This window comes from Numenius arquata, chromosome 2 (genome assembly GCF_964106895.1).
Source record: "Numenius arquata chromosome 2, bNumArq3.hap1.1, whole genome shotgun sequence".
Lineage (NCBI taxonomy): Eukaryota > Metazoa > Chordata > Aves > Charadriiformes > Scolopacidae > Numenius > Numenius arquata.
The window spans coordinates 53,896,657-53,910,902 of record NC_133577.1 but is presented as its reverse complement, the minus strand read 5'-3'; the positions used below and the strand labels follow the sequence as shown (position 1 = coordinate 53,910,902).

General features: G+C 45.5%; 1 protein-coding gene across 1 annotated transcript in view; it reads left to right on the top strand.

The window, feature by feature from the left end:
- Window positions 1-14,246, top strand: part of RIN2 (Ras and Rab interactor 2) — a 93,107-nt gene that overhangs the window by 71,097 nt on the left and 7,764 nt on the right. Inside the window, exons 8-9 of the mRNA XM_074144267.1 lie at window positions 1,525-2,655; window positions 11,870-12,175. Coding sequence (XP_074000368.1) covers window positions 1,525-2,655; window positions 11,870-12,175 — 1,437 coding nt within the window. The remainder of the gene's footprint in view (window positions 1-1,524; window positions 2,656-11,869; window positions 12,176-14,246) is intronic.

The following is a 14,246-nucleotide window of genomic DNA, read 5'->3' as shown; positions in this document are numbered from 1 at the left end:
GTTGGGCATGACTGTTAGGCGTGGACCCTCTTGTGGACTGCTTGACCTTCATGCAATTGGGCCCAGGTGACATTGCTCAACAGCCCAAATGTGGCATCTTGACACTGCAGAAAAAGAGGCCGTGTCAAGACTGGCAAATTTCAGCAAAATCTCCCTCCTCTGGTATTCCAGGGCTTGTCTGGTTTCAATTTTCATACCTTCAGGAGCTGATGGGCTTTATCGCTGACTCAGTTTCACGAACATGCTGATGCTTTGCTGGGACGAGTGCGGAGGCTGCAGCTGGTTGCAGAGATTTGGCTGGCTGAGACTTGCCGATTTTAGCACAGGTTTTCCACACCGCTGATGTGGGACTGCAGATTCGGTCTATTTATGTGCTGCTGAGAGTCTAAAACCTCAGGCAGACTGTGTCAGCCTTGCAAAGGCAGGGCTGCAGGCCAGCGCTCTTACAGAGATGCGAGCACTTGGCCTGCGTAGCTCAAGATTGTGTGTGCACACACCACAGCAAAGCGTGTGGAACAGGGAACTACTGGAGAGAGTCCAATGTAGGGCAACTAAGATGATTAAGGAATTCGAGCATCTCCCTTACGAGGAAAGGCTGAGAGAGCTGGGATTCTTTAGCCTGGAGAAGAGAAGGCTGAGGGGAGACCTTATCTATGTTTACAAGTACCTAAAGGGTGGGTTGAAGGAGGATGGAGCCGAACTCTTTTCAGTGGTTCCCAGTGACAGGACGAGGGGCAACGGGCACAAGCTGGAACATGGGAAGTTCCATTTAAATATGAGGAAGAACTTCTTTCCGGTGAGGGTGCCAGAGCCCTGGAACAGGCTGCCCAGGGAGGTCATGGAGTCCCCTTCTCTGGAGATCTTCAAGACCCACCTGGATGCAGTCCTGAGTGATGTGCTCTGGGCAACCCTGCTTCAGCAGGGGAGTTGGACTAGATGATCTCTAGAGGTCCCTTCCAACTCTGACAATTCCGTGATTCCGTGAGCTGTCTTTTCATTTGTAGTGTCATTCGTTCGCTATCAAAAGAAACCAAACTGAAATTTTTGTTGAGTTGCTGTAAGTGGCCATCAGCTGGTATAAATCAGCCTAGCTGTTGTCTTTAATGGAATGAGCTTATTAATACCAGCTGAGAATCTAGGCTTATTTCTCCTGAGTGAGAAGCTAGGGGAGTAGTTTATGTTCATTTCAGTCACAAGTTGGTAAGAATTACTGGGTTACAGTCTCCATTCCTTTCTTTCATTCTCAGTTTATTTTTAAGCTTAGTTCAGCGCGCTGATTTGAAGCTATGCGTTGGTCGTGATATTTATAAATGAGAAAGAGAAGCCCCAGGGGTGTAGCATGCAGTTATGCCTGGTGGTGCTTTAAGAGGTTCACTTGGAGGGTTTGTTTTTTTCCCCTTGAATTAATAAAAGCTTGTCTAAATGTCTTAATACTTGAAACTGGTGACGTTCAGCTGAATGTTCTGAAAGCCATCTGCATGCCGTTTTGCATTCTTATGTTAACATAATGATGGTTTTTTCCAGACTTTTGGAGCTCCCCGGCTAACAGCAACCCCCCGGATTCTTCACCTCCCCGTAAGCCTGTGCCTTTGGATAGTGCTTGTAAAGACTCCCGTCAGCTCTGCCTTATAAATGGAGTGCATTCTATACGAACCAGAACGCCTTCGGAGCTGGAGTGCAGCCAGACCAACGGAGCGCTGTGTTTCATTAATCCTCTCTTCTTAAAAGTGCACAGCCAGGATGTCAGTGGAAGTCTGAAAAGGCAGAGCCCGAGAACTCAAGACGTGAATGGCACAGCCAGGCCTCGCTCCCCCCCACCCCGGCCGCCACCTCCTTCTATTAATAGCATCCTGACGAGTCCGCAGCTTTCCAGGACTATAAAGCAGGCGAGCATGCCAGAAACAGTCAACCATAAGAAAGAGAGAGGCTTGGATTTGCTGCGGAATAAACCAACCCCTATTCCGCCTCCTCGGCTGAAGAAGCAGGCTGTTTGCTTGGAGGTGGAAGGTAGCTCAAAGACCGCAGCAGTGACTCGACCTGGCGGCAGCTCGCTGCGTGTGCCTGAAGCTGCCGGCGTTCCAGGTGAAGCCCTGCCTGAGCCGGCTCCGGCAGCCGCCAAAAAGACGGCAGCTACCAGCTCTGAGTCACACATCCCGTGGAATGGAGGCAGGCAGAGGCTGAGCGACATGAGCATTTCCACCTCCTCGTCCGACTCGCTGGACTTCGATCGGAGCATGCCGCTCTTCGGCTATGAGGGGGACACCAACAGCAGCCTGGAGGATTTTGAGGGGGAAAGCGACCAAGAGAGCATGGCACCCCCCTTGAAGCCCAAGAAGAAAAGAAACAGTTCGTTTGTTCTCCCCAAGATTGTGAAATCTCAGCTACGGAAAGTCAGTGGAGTTTTCAGTTCCTTCATGACCCCTGAAAAGAGGATGATTAAGAAAATTGCAGAGATGTCCCGGGACAAACGCACTTATTTTGGGTGCCTAGTCCAGGACTATATCAGCTTTCTCCAGGAGAACAAGGAGTGCCATGTTTCAAGCACCGATATGCTGCAAACGATTCGGCAGTTCATGACCCAAGTCAAGAACTATTTGTCCCAAAGCTCCGAACTTGATCCCCCAATCGAATCGCTGATTCCAGAGGACCAAATAGGTAAGAAATGCTGTCCGGTGTTTTGGGGAAAAGTGAAAATGCGGATTCAGTGTTTATTGTGACAGTCTTTGTGCCACTTTTAAAAGGTGAGGTTGACTTTGCTAGAAGAATTCGAGCCATTGAGTCTTTGAGTCTTAAAACAACACCCCCCTCCCCCCCCGCCTCCAATCACCCTAGCAACTTGGAAGAACTATGCTACAAAGTTGTTCATAAAAAATTATCCTTAAAATAGCTGCAATGTGGGCTTTTTACTGGTGATTATTACCTTTTCCTTTTTTTAGCTGCTGTACTATTAATAACATGGAATCCTTTATTTGCTGGCACGCATGTATTTTTTCGGTGAATTGGGCTGAAATGGTTCTCAATGCTTGGACCAAAACTGTGGCAATTTTAACCATATGGATTGTAACTGTGAAACTAGAATTTAGTCAAATCTAGTGACAGTTAGGAGCAGAGACACTTCATGGCAACTTAATTTTGAAATAAATCCCATTCTTCCAAATATTCTCCGTCACTCTTAGCAAAGCTGCACTTGGAGCTAAATAAAAAGATCTATAAGAGTTTTTAAAAAAACCAAACAAATGTGAGCAAGACAGAGAAGGGGCTGTTAGTCTCGGGATTTCTATACCCTCTGTTACATGTGCATGTTTGTAAATGGTTGCAGATGAGCTATATGTTTGAATACATGTTTTAACAACAGAGAGAGACTTGTGTATCCACAAAAGTGAAATCATTGTTGCTGCGTAAAATCTCACTGCCCCTCTATCTTGCTGAGTCTGAGCAGTATTTGTAAAAGAGCCTATAAGCCGCGTTTAGGAGGTAAACATCCCTCAGGGCAGAATACTTTCCTTGTGAGCTCACTTCAGTCCTCATTTGCTTGTTTTTCTCCTGTACTCCAGCGTCCCAACAGTTGGCCCAGTGCAAAATTGGCAGACAGTTCTTTCTCTGGGACTCGAGGGTGATTTTTATGTTGACATTTCTGTCCTTGAACAAGAGGAAGTATTCTCGCATAACTTCAGCTTCATTTACACAAAGTCAAGCAAAAGTAACAAGCGCTGCTAAAGCAAATATTACACTCCAAAGAGCGTCCTTGAAATTGAGACTCTTTCAAAGACGTGTAATGTTCTCGCTAGAATAATAAAGACTATTATGTGGGCGTTATGTGGAAGACAAAACGGCGAATTGAGCAGTGGTGCAGGCCCATTTTCGCCTGGATTTCTGCAGAGTGCTGGGTATTTGACGAAGAAATACAGATCTAGGTTTGCTTCTAACGTTGTGAAAGCTTGGTTTGACTTGTGCTTTTTATTGTAAGGGTGTGGTTACATCGGACCGTGGGTCTCTGAAGACTGGCGAAACGCCTTCTGCTTTTAAATTTCACTGAATTTCACTGATTTTTTAGAGTTGGAAGGGACCATAAAGATCACCTAGTCCAACTCCCTAAATGTTTCGGTAGTTTGAAGTAGCATGAGCTGTGAAATGTAATAACTAAACTGCATGGGTTTTCATCAGCGACAGAAAGTCTTGACTTTGATCATGGGATTAAATGCAATTAATTTATAAAGCAGGATGGTTTTAACAAAGGGAGAACTTGCTTTTGAATCATGTACTGCTCGAGTCTGCAAACAACCGCAGTGGATCAGGAGCATCAGATGTTGCTGATTTAAGCAGATAACTATGTGACAGCACGATTTAGTCATCCCTATAGAGAACTTTTTATGATGTAGCCCTGCCTATTATCCGCAATTTTGCTTGACTATTTCATTATGGAATTGCAGCCTGAATTTTAACTTTGAGTAGTCATTTATCCTCCCTCATCAGTTTGCGCTTTTGCAGCGCAGGTTTGCCCCCTCAACATGTCAGCCTAGGGCTGGATGTGTGCTGCTGAGAAAAATACGCCTTTGTTTCTCGTGTACTGTCCCGCAGTGGTGGCGAGTCAGTGTCAGAGGCTCTGGTCGGACCTGGTGATGGCCACGTTGGAGCAGGACACGGTGGCTGTGCCCTGCCGGGGACTTGCAGGAGGTGGCATCAGCCACGCTTGTCCAACAGTAGCTTCAGACCATGTTGGTGGGGCAATGGGGGAGCCTGCAGCAGAAAATGTTTGGGCCTCTCGGTTCCCTGGGCTGGTCCTGCCTCTATGGAGAGGAGCTGGAGCCAGTCCTCACCTCCTTCTTCCACCCAGAACTGCTGCTGCTGGTCGCCTGTTCCAGGGCAGCCAGACTTCACGTTATCCCACCGTTGTCTCCTGAATTTTGAGTGCTAGAGAAGCACCCCCTGAGGCTTAGAGAAGCCCTTGGTGTTTGGGACTTTCTCCTGTGTCTGTGTAATGATTGTTGTGATGGTGTAGCTTTTCTTGTAGAACTGTATCATGGACTTCCCAGGCTCTTGCAAGCAAAAGACTTCGTAGAGTCATTTGGTAGTTTGAGTTGGAATGCACCTTTAAAGGTCATCTAGTCCAACCTCCCCAGATGTGGGAGATGTTTTAAGTTTCCCAGACAGGGGGTGTATCAAATTGTTTAACTTTTGCCAAATCATTGGGAGAATGTGATTTCTAATTATTCCCGACAGGTGCCTCCTAATATTAGGCTGTAGGCTGTTAACCCTTCCTGAAACAATGGGATTCCCAGTGTTGGGACAGAATCAAGGTTAAGGCACGTGGCTTTTTATTGCTTAAGGATGAATGCAAAGTACTTCTTTAAAAGTCTTCCACGCCTGGGCTGGTCAGAAGAGACCCTGATAGTCCACAGCTGCTTGAACAGCAAATGTTTGGGAGTTTTTATTTGTATTTCTTCTTTTCCTGGCTGTGAACAGAAAGGAGCCAGGTTGACTGTCATCGCTTCACCAGGTGATCATCAGGCAAGATCTAACACCTGAACAACTCAATGCACGAATGTGGGCCTAGCCCGAGAAGTGACCAGTTTAAATAATTTGGCAACAGGGTGTTAACTGATCGTTTGGGAAGGTACTGAGCAATACTGCCTGTTATTTGTTTTTGGTATGTCTAATGCACGATGGATTTTTGAATGTTGAATGTTAAAAGAGGCTTGGAGAGAACGTGTTGGCCCCTCCAGGACGTGCCTTGTCACAGGGACCTGGGTCTGCGTGGAGGAGTCTCGGGCAGACGGGGTTGGAGGCTGTACGGAGGAGCGTCGTCCCTTCCCTGTGGGAGCCGATGTGCCAGCCACTCTGAGGGAGGCTTCTTGGAGAAGAAGCCATCTCCTCCTGATGAGAGGCGATGTTTTACTTTCCTCCTTGTGAGATTTTACCACGTTGGCTTTTAGGCCTGTTTCCCACTTCTGAAGATAACTTTAAACCTGCTCTCTAAAGGACTGGTGATGCCCTTCTCCCTCTCCTGCCATGATATTGTATGCAGATTTTGTATGTGGACTCTCTGCTTTATCATCCAAGTTTTCAATGAAAATGCTAAATAGGCTAACGCCCAGGGCTGACCTCCACGGTACCTCTTTTCAAATATCTGTCTTGTCTGACAGTCAACCATTGATAAATGGGCCCTCAGTGCAGTATTTTATGCACCCGTCTTATGGGAATTACAGCAAGAGAGTCTTTCCTTTTTTTGCTTATAGGAAAGTTGCATGGAATAGAGTTATGGGTCCTACCAAGGTTAAGATTCAGCCCACCGCCTGCTCCCCTCTTCTTTGCTGATCCAATTATCCTCTTAAAGGAATTAGAATGGTATGCCACTAATTCTTCTTGAAAAACTTATGTTGGCTGTTTTTTAGCACTGTGTTAGTTTTTAGGTGTTGTACATTTGTTTTGATGTCCTGTGCCCCTGTCCAGTCACTCATCTTAGTGACTCCTCTTCATGGAGGCCAACCAACGTGTCCTCCAGTGCCCCTTCTTTCACTACGGGAGCCAGAGGACAAGGCAAGTAAGAAGCAGTGGTAAAAGTGCTGAGCAGGGCAGAGGATTTGGTTCTCCATTTTCCAACCACCCCTTTGGTTTGCTTTGTGACTTATTCCCTGCTCCTTCATTACTTGCTCTTTAAGAGGAGGCATGTGTTTATCATAGAGCCATAGCGTGAGTTTTCATTAACCCACGCCTGATTAAAGCAAAACAGACCTAGCACAGATAGTTCTGTGATTTGTTGGCATGCTTTGTGTAGGTAAGTGAGGGGAGGTTTGCCCTGGAGACCTTTCTTCCCTTGTTGCTCAACTTCTGTCACTGCTGCCTATCCATCGCCCACCTCAGTCCTACCTCTGTTCTCAGGGTTGTGCAGATTATCAAGGAGTGTGGGTTGTATGAGTTCTTACTTTCAAGTCTTACTCCTTCAGAGGAGATGCTCTTGCCTGCACCGTGGCCTTGGCACGTGTCACTGTAGACGTCCACCAAGAACTCTGGACACTTGGCCATCCTGACATGAGCTGTCTTAAAATAGACTGGAATGACTGAGACAGGTCTATGAACGTGCAAGATTTTAGGAAAACCCAGGACAAAGTAAATGCAGTGTAGTCAGGTGTCCTGCACGTACAAGTTGGGGAGTAACCTTCTGCTTTCAGCCTCCCAGGCGATGTTACTTGTGCGGGACTGAGCCTTTTTGTAATGCTTCCCAGACTCCCTCAGTCTCTTACTGAGCCCTTCGTCTACTGATGAATGCTTTGGCTGCTGTAGATGCTAAACGGGGCTCGCGTGTAAATCCAGGGACTGGATGTGACAGGCAATCTCGCTGGAGCAGCAACGGTTGGTCACAGGTAACCGACAGCCCGGGAAAGGCGAGAGCGCGCCCACAATTTCGGGCAGCCAGGGTTGTAAAGAGGCTGCGTAAGGACACTTGCGATGACTAATATGTTGTCCTCTCTGGATGCAGACTTGTGTGGTTTGCAGCAAAACAAAACAGCATGTCAGCACAGGATACAGATGTGTTTCCACAAGTCACAACGAAACTAGCTGGCTGGCCTTTACAATTCATTTATCAAAGCATTTCCAGTTCCCATTTTGAGGCTAGAGGCTAATTATAAGTACCGTTTCAGGAACGCTACACGGCCCTCAGCTCAAGTGATACTCAATTTTTAAAAAAAAAAAAAAACTAAAAAAATCTAAAGAGTGTGTGTCTTGCGTTTGGAGTATTAAGCATCCTGGGAGCATACTTGGAAACACTGTGCTTGTCCTGACGTAAACAGGACTTTTGTTGCCCATTTGGATCTGAGAAATACGCGGAGATGTTAATGCAAAGGATCAGTCCTCAAATCACAAATTAGATGCAAATTTGCCTGGGAGACCCTCCTATACTTTTACTTTTTTGTGGCCATTAGAAGTTAAACCGTAAAAACTGCTGCTGGCTGGGGATTGTTTTGTGGGATCATATCCAGAAATGCCTTTCCCTGAAAGGGGCCAGTAACAGCAGTTCAGAAGAAAGGGTAAATAGTTGGATGGTCTGATCCCAAACATGCTTTTAGAGACCAATATTCAGCCTCACAAGCCACCCAGATCACAAGAAATGCTGTCCTTCCAGGCTTTAATAATAATAATAATATAAATATTCATATAGGTTTTATATTAATTAGGATACATATGGGTTTTATTATTGACTATTTAAAAAGAAGTCCAGTCCTTATCAATTTTGCTATGTTGTTGGCCTCATCAGCTTGCTAGAATTTGCCACTTTTTAATTTGAAGGCAGAACTCCGTGGTTCTTATGTCTGTGCCAAGAATTCATAAGGGAGACACAAAGGTTGTGTGGTTTTTTGAGTTGGTTTGGTGGGGTTTTTTTGTTGTTTTTTCTTTGTTTGTTTGGACTTTCTTTGGGTTTTTTTGGTTTAAAACAACAACGACAACAAACATCTTGGACGCGCTGTCGTATTTTAGTCGCTTCCTCGTTTGCTGGCTGGTTCAGCGCAAACGTGTTGCATTAAATGGACAAGTTTCTCTCGGTCTACCCTTACCAAGCCAAGGCAGTTCGTATCCCTTTGGAATCACAGCTATACATCCTTTATTTTGTCTCCTATTAGCTGTAATATAGTCACTGGACAGCACTGAGGGATGCTTTACTAAATCTCCCTATTTTTTATTTGTTTTTATTTACCTGATCACATTAACAGCACAGAAACCATTAGGAACAGCCTTCAGCAATTAGTACTTGGACCCCGTGTGGAGCTTTGAGCACAGCCACGGGAGGTACCTGTTCTCCTCCTCTGTGCTGCTTCAAATCTATTTCAGTTCCCAGAGAAATTGTGGAATGTGATGGAGTAAACTTCAAATCAACTCCCAGAGACTGCTTTTGGAGCCTGTGACAAATGGCAAGGAGGTGTTCTTTCCTATTTGCAATCTTGCACAGCCGTAAAACTCTTGTGTGATTCATCTGCAACCTGGTTCGAGGCCAGGCTGGATGGGGCTTTGAGCAACCTGCTGTAGTGGAGGTGTCCCTGCCCAGGGCAGGGGGGTTGGAACTGGATGATCTTTAAGGTCCCTTCCAACCCAAACCATGCTATGATCTGTAGGGAGAGCTGTGAGAGTGCTACTTATTAAGGGTTGAGGTCAGAAGACTTACGGCTTCCGCTTCTTACCTACAGATAACAAGCCTGACCCAACCAAGGACTGGGGCTTTTTGGAGGAATTTTCCTTCCAGTTCCTGCAGCCTCTGGGAAGGGACTGCTCCTGCAGCTCCCTCCATGCAGGCAGCAGCTGAACCAGCTCCAGCCTGGAGCCTATAGGGGATCAGTCATAAAAACATACTGAGTTTTCCCACCTCCCATCCCAGGGTAGGAGCTCCCTCACTATCAGACCAAGGGCTCTGAGGATCTGTGCTGAGTTCTTTACAACTTATTGAGCCTCCTGTGGCCAAATGTGGTGGTGACCCCGCTTTGTTGAGATGAAGGATGGATGTCTGACGCTAGCTATTCATGTGCAGAACTTCCAGTGGAAGCCTGTGGGAGTTAAAATTGGGCATAGAGAGTTCTCTCACTTAATGTAATGTTTGGCAGCACTGACTGCTTTAATTTTGACCAGGTGGTTGGAATGCAAACTGCAGAGGTGTTCCACTTGCAAGCAAAACAGTTGGTGTTTTCACTATTTAAAAAAACTGAACAGGCAGTAGAAATAAATAAATCTGAATTGTCAAAAAAGAAAAAAAATCACCGTCAGTGAAGCTAGCAAAGGAACTATTTGTACCCTCTAGAAATTTAGCTAACGCAAATGGGTGAGATTTGTGCATTTTTCTTGGTGGAAAAGTATTTCTGCCCCATGAGCCCTGAGGATGGCTTTGGTGGCAGGGAGAGGCAGTTTCTCTCCCTGCGCGGAAGGGTGATGCTTCTGCTTTCCTGACTGGGTTTGGAACTGCTGTCAGTGGTGACTTGTGTGGCTTTACCAAGTACAATAGATAAGGATCATCAGTCGTTTGAAACGTTGCCACTCGTTAGGTATAATTGGTGGCTCTGGTCCAGCGGGAAGCTGGATCCACCCTTCTTGCTGGGTGACAGGCCATCAAGAACGTGTGTCAGACTGGTTATGCCTTTACTGATAGCCATAGGGAAATCTAGAAAATCAAAGGGCAAATGCTGCTCCTCACGTTCACTCTTTCTCCCTTCCAGCAGCTTTCGCAATCCCTGTTGTGAGAGAGAGCCTAGATGTGTTTAAAGCATCCGGGAATGATGCAGACACGGCTTTGCCACCCCTCCATCGGTGTCCCGGGAGGGCAAAATAGAAAGAGAAGCTACAGAAGCCCCAGCAGAATTGGGTTAGGGGAGATGGGACCTCCCAATAGAGTTGGACGTTTGGGAATTGCATGTCATATGCAGAATAAACGCTACATATGAAGCAAAAGCACCATAAGAGGAGTGTGTGAAGGGTGTGTTTGTATGGGAAAGAGAGGTGTGAAGACCCCAAAGGAACAACGCCTGAACACAAGGATAAAATAAATGAAAGCATAAAGCAAAAGCAAGAAAACAGAAGTGGGTAATGCTTGTTTGGAAGGGGGGTGTGTGTAAATCCTAAGCCTTAGAAATAGTCTGCAATTTGAAAACAGAAAAAAAGGCGAGGGGGGCGAGTTGGAAGGGGAGAAAGAGACTGTGGTCTAAGAAGAACACATGAGAACAGGCAAAGAACCTGGAAGGGGCATGAGGTTTAACGAAACTTTAATGAGTCGCCACTAATAGCAGGAATGTCCACTGCTAGCTTGTATAAACCTCCGATCTAGCAGTGACACAGCTTCTACCTCTTTCTGCTCTTGGTTCCTGGGCTCCCCTACCACATCTACCTGCTCTAGGCTCTGGTCCTGCCCCACCATCCCAGCAGCTAGCGTGTTGGTGCAGTGACCAGGCTGAAGGGTCCCCAGGTTCTTTTGTGTTTGTGGGAGTTCACTGTGGTACAAATAATTTACGTTAGCTAATTATTAATGTAAGCTGCGTTGCTATAGGGACACTGAGCAGGAGAGGAAATTAGCTTATAAAGTAAAGGTTTGCAGAGAAAATGTTTAGCGAAGAGCTTTCTCTGTTGATGTGGTCCATACTTTGAAAGTAGAGAATGACTGTTAAAGAAAAGCTTGTGTAGAACAAGGAAAAAAAAAAAAAAAAAACAAACCCTAAGTTAGTGGTTATTGTGCCACGTGCACACTATTGCCAAAGAAAGAACTTCAAACTTGATGACAAAGCTGTATAGAAGCTTGCATGATGAAATCCGAAGCTGGACAAACACAGCTTGGTTTTCATTTATAGTTTTGAAGCCCATAATCTGTCCAACTTCATAAAGATCTTGACAAAGTTGAGCCAAGTTTTAGGAGACCGTGGTTGAGTTATAGTTTCTGATGGAAACTATGCAGAAAGGATGGGCTTTCATGCCAAAACAGACAAAAGTTATGCTTTTGACTGTGTTTTACTTGTAAGTTTGGGAGTTAAAAGTCTAAGCTCAAAGTAAAGTAAAACTCAGACTTCTTGCCAACAAAAGAAAAATTTAACTGGAGCCACAGCTTGATTTTTTTTTTTATTTTTTTTTTTTATGACAGTCTGTAGTCTGTCTCTGTGGGTTGGTTGTTTTTTGTTGTGTTTTTTTTTTTGTATTTACCGCATTGCCATAAATGAAAATGGAATACAGATTCTGCTCTGCCTTTTGTTTTCTTGTTAACAAACATCTGGAAACTCAGCTTGAATTATAAATAAGCCTTAGCAAGTAGGTTTTGCTCTACAGTGCCTCTTTTGGGAATGGTTATATTAATACTGGCTCTGCTCTAGAGGAGGAAGTCAGCTGGACTTGTGTTTTCCCGTTGCAGATGTTGTCCTGGAGAAGGCCATGCATAAGTGCATTCTGAAGCCACTGAAGGGCCACATTGAAGCGATGTTGAAAGAGTTTCATACTGCAGATGGTTCTTGGAAACAGCTAAAGGAAAACCTGCAGTTGGTACGGCAGAGGAATCCTCAGGAACTGGGCGTGTTTGTTCCAACACCAGACTTTGTGGACGTTGAAAAGATTAAAGTCAAGTTCCTGACCATGCAGAAAATGTATTCACCTGAAAAGAAAGTGATGCTGCTGCTGCGAGTTTGCAAATTGATTTATACTGTTATGGAGAATAACTCAGGTATGGTGCTTTTCGTGGTTCAAGTTCACTGATACTCCAGACCTGGGATTGTCTTTCGGTGGAGGAAATCAGACCACCTGACTCTGGGGATATGTTTTCTCCTCTTGGAACTCTCATAGCATCTCCTTGCCCTTTTGAGAGGGATTCTTTCTCTCCACTTCTTTCCTGAGATCTCTGATGCATCTGGTAGCACGTCTTACAACTCTGCTTCACGCTGAATTTCTGAAGCAGCTTTAAAAAAGCAGCTTTGGTTAACTGTGGGCTTTTGAAGTTGGCAAGTTGGCTGTCTAGAGTGTCCTGTGAGCCCTGAATTTGACACTGGTTCTAAAGGAGGGGGGTTTTTTGGGGTTGTTTTGTTTTTTTTTTAATAAATTGTAATAGAGGTATCGCCCTGTATTTAGCTATAGCTAATTCAATAGCTTGTATGCAATGTGACAACTACAAGGGGCTCTGTGTTAATGGGTGGAGGAAAGCAGCCTCAGATCCAGTGTCTTTGGCTTGCTATGCCTCTGGATGTTCTCATTTGGACACTTTCTTTCCTTTGCTTGGAACAGAAATAATCATAGAATCATAGAATCATTCAGGTTGGAAAAGACCCTTGGGATCATCGAGTCCAACCATCTACCCTGCTCTACAAAGTTTTTCCCTATACCATATCCCCCAACACCACATCTAAACAACTGTTAAACTCATCCAAGGATGGTGACTCCACCACCTCCCTGGGCAGCCCCTTCCAGTGTCTGACCACTCTTACTGTGAAGAACTTCTTCCTAATGTCCAGTCTAAACCTACCCTGTTGCAACTTGAAGCCATAAATGCGTATTTCTCCACTGTAGCAAGAGTCCAAACGTGACCTTGAAACCCAGAAAACAAAACATGACTACGGACCAGCTAAGACCCACTGAGTGGTCAGTGGCACAATTAAAATGCAGTGCTGGATGGCATGGATTCATAGGTGCCGCTCCGTTGCCTGACGTCTTATCGTACGTTCTGCGGTGGGTCACCAGCCAAGGTGAAGCAACGCTGGTGGTAATGGCAGATGTTTTTCCCTAAGCAAGGACAAGCTGCTGCAGGTGGCTGGCAGTTTTCTTTCTAAGTGAGCACTGAATCCGGTGCTGATCAAAACGCCCACTTTCTTTCGAGATTTGAGATGAATGGTGAAAGCTTGTGGCTGTTAAAGACCCCCAGGCACTTTTTCAAGATTTAGGTCCGAGCTCCTGCCCGGTTTATTATTTCTGTGCAAAATCCTGCAGTTTAAAATGGATATGGGAATCTTGGCCTGAAGTGACGTAAACTCCATGCTGCGTTATCTCACGTGGAGTAAGGTATTTCCGACACGCAGAACAAAAATACTGAGAGGCTGCTGCTAGTTAACTGAGGGGCTTGGGCTACGAAGTGGCACGTGCTCCTTGGGTTGTCTTGTTTTGTCATTTGAAGTTTGTAAAACGTGGCATTAAGCCAGCAGCTGTTTTGAGTATCTGCTTTGTCATGTACTCCAGCCAGATAGCAGTGTAATACCTGGAGGGTATGCCTTAGCTGGTGTAACTGTAGGTATCGGCCCCTCAGTCACCTGGACAGCTTAAGCTGGCTCTTGCTTTTGGTGGTTTTAAGTGAGCATCACACCAGTTCTGCAGTGAACAAAGTTTGGCCAGACCCGGAGATTTAGCCACATGGTATTTTCTAAACAGAAAGTTGAAATGCGATAAAAGTGATAGGAGCACAGACGGACCTAGGTACGGCATAGCCTCCGTGTGTTAGCTGTGTGCTGCCATTGCCAGTGATGCTTCACCAGCTAGTTGGGAATGATACGAGGCTTTGCTCACTGATGTTTTTTAACTATGCTCTGTCAAGGAAATGAGCTGAGTTTTCATGTCAGATCTAATAGGCTTTTATACTTGGGCTTCTTCTGGGATTCAGACTCGAAAACTGGTATTTGCGGCTGGATCCTTCCAGAAAGTGGATGTCATCCCTGCATGTATAAAGAAAATACTTATCATCTCTTGGCCAGTGATAGAGGTGCAGGTGGCAGTCAGGCCACACTGGTGTGGCAGCCTTTTGTGAGTTCACCAGC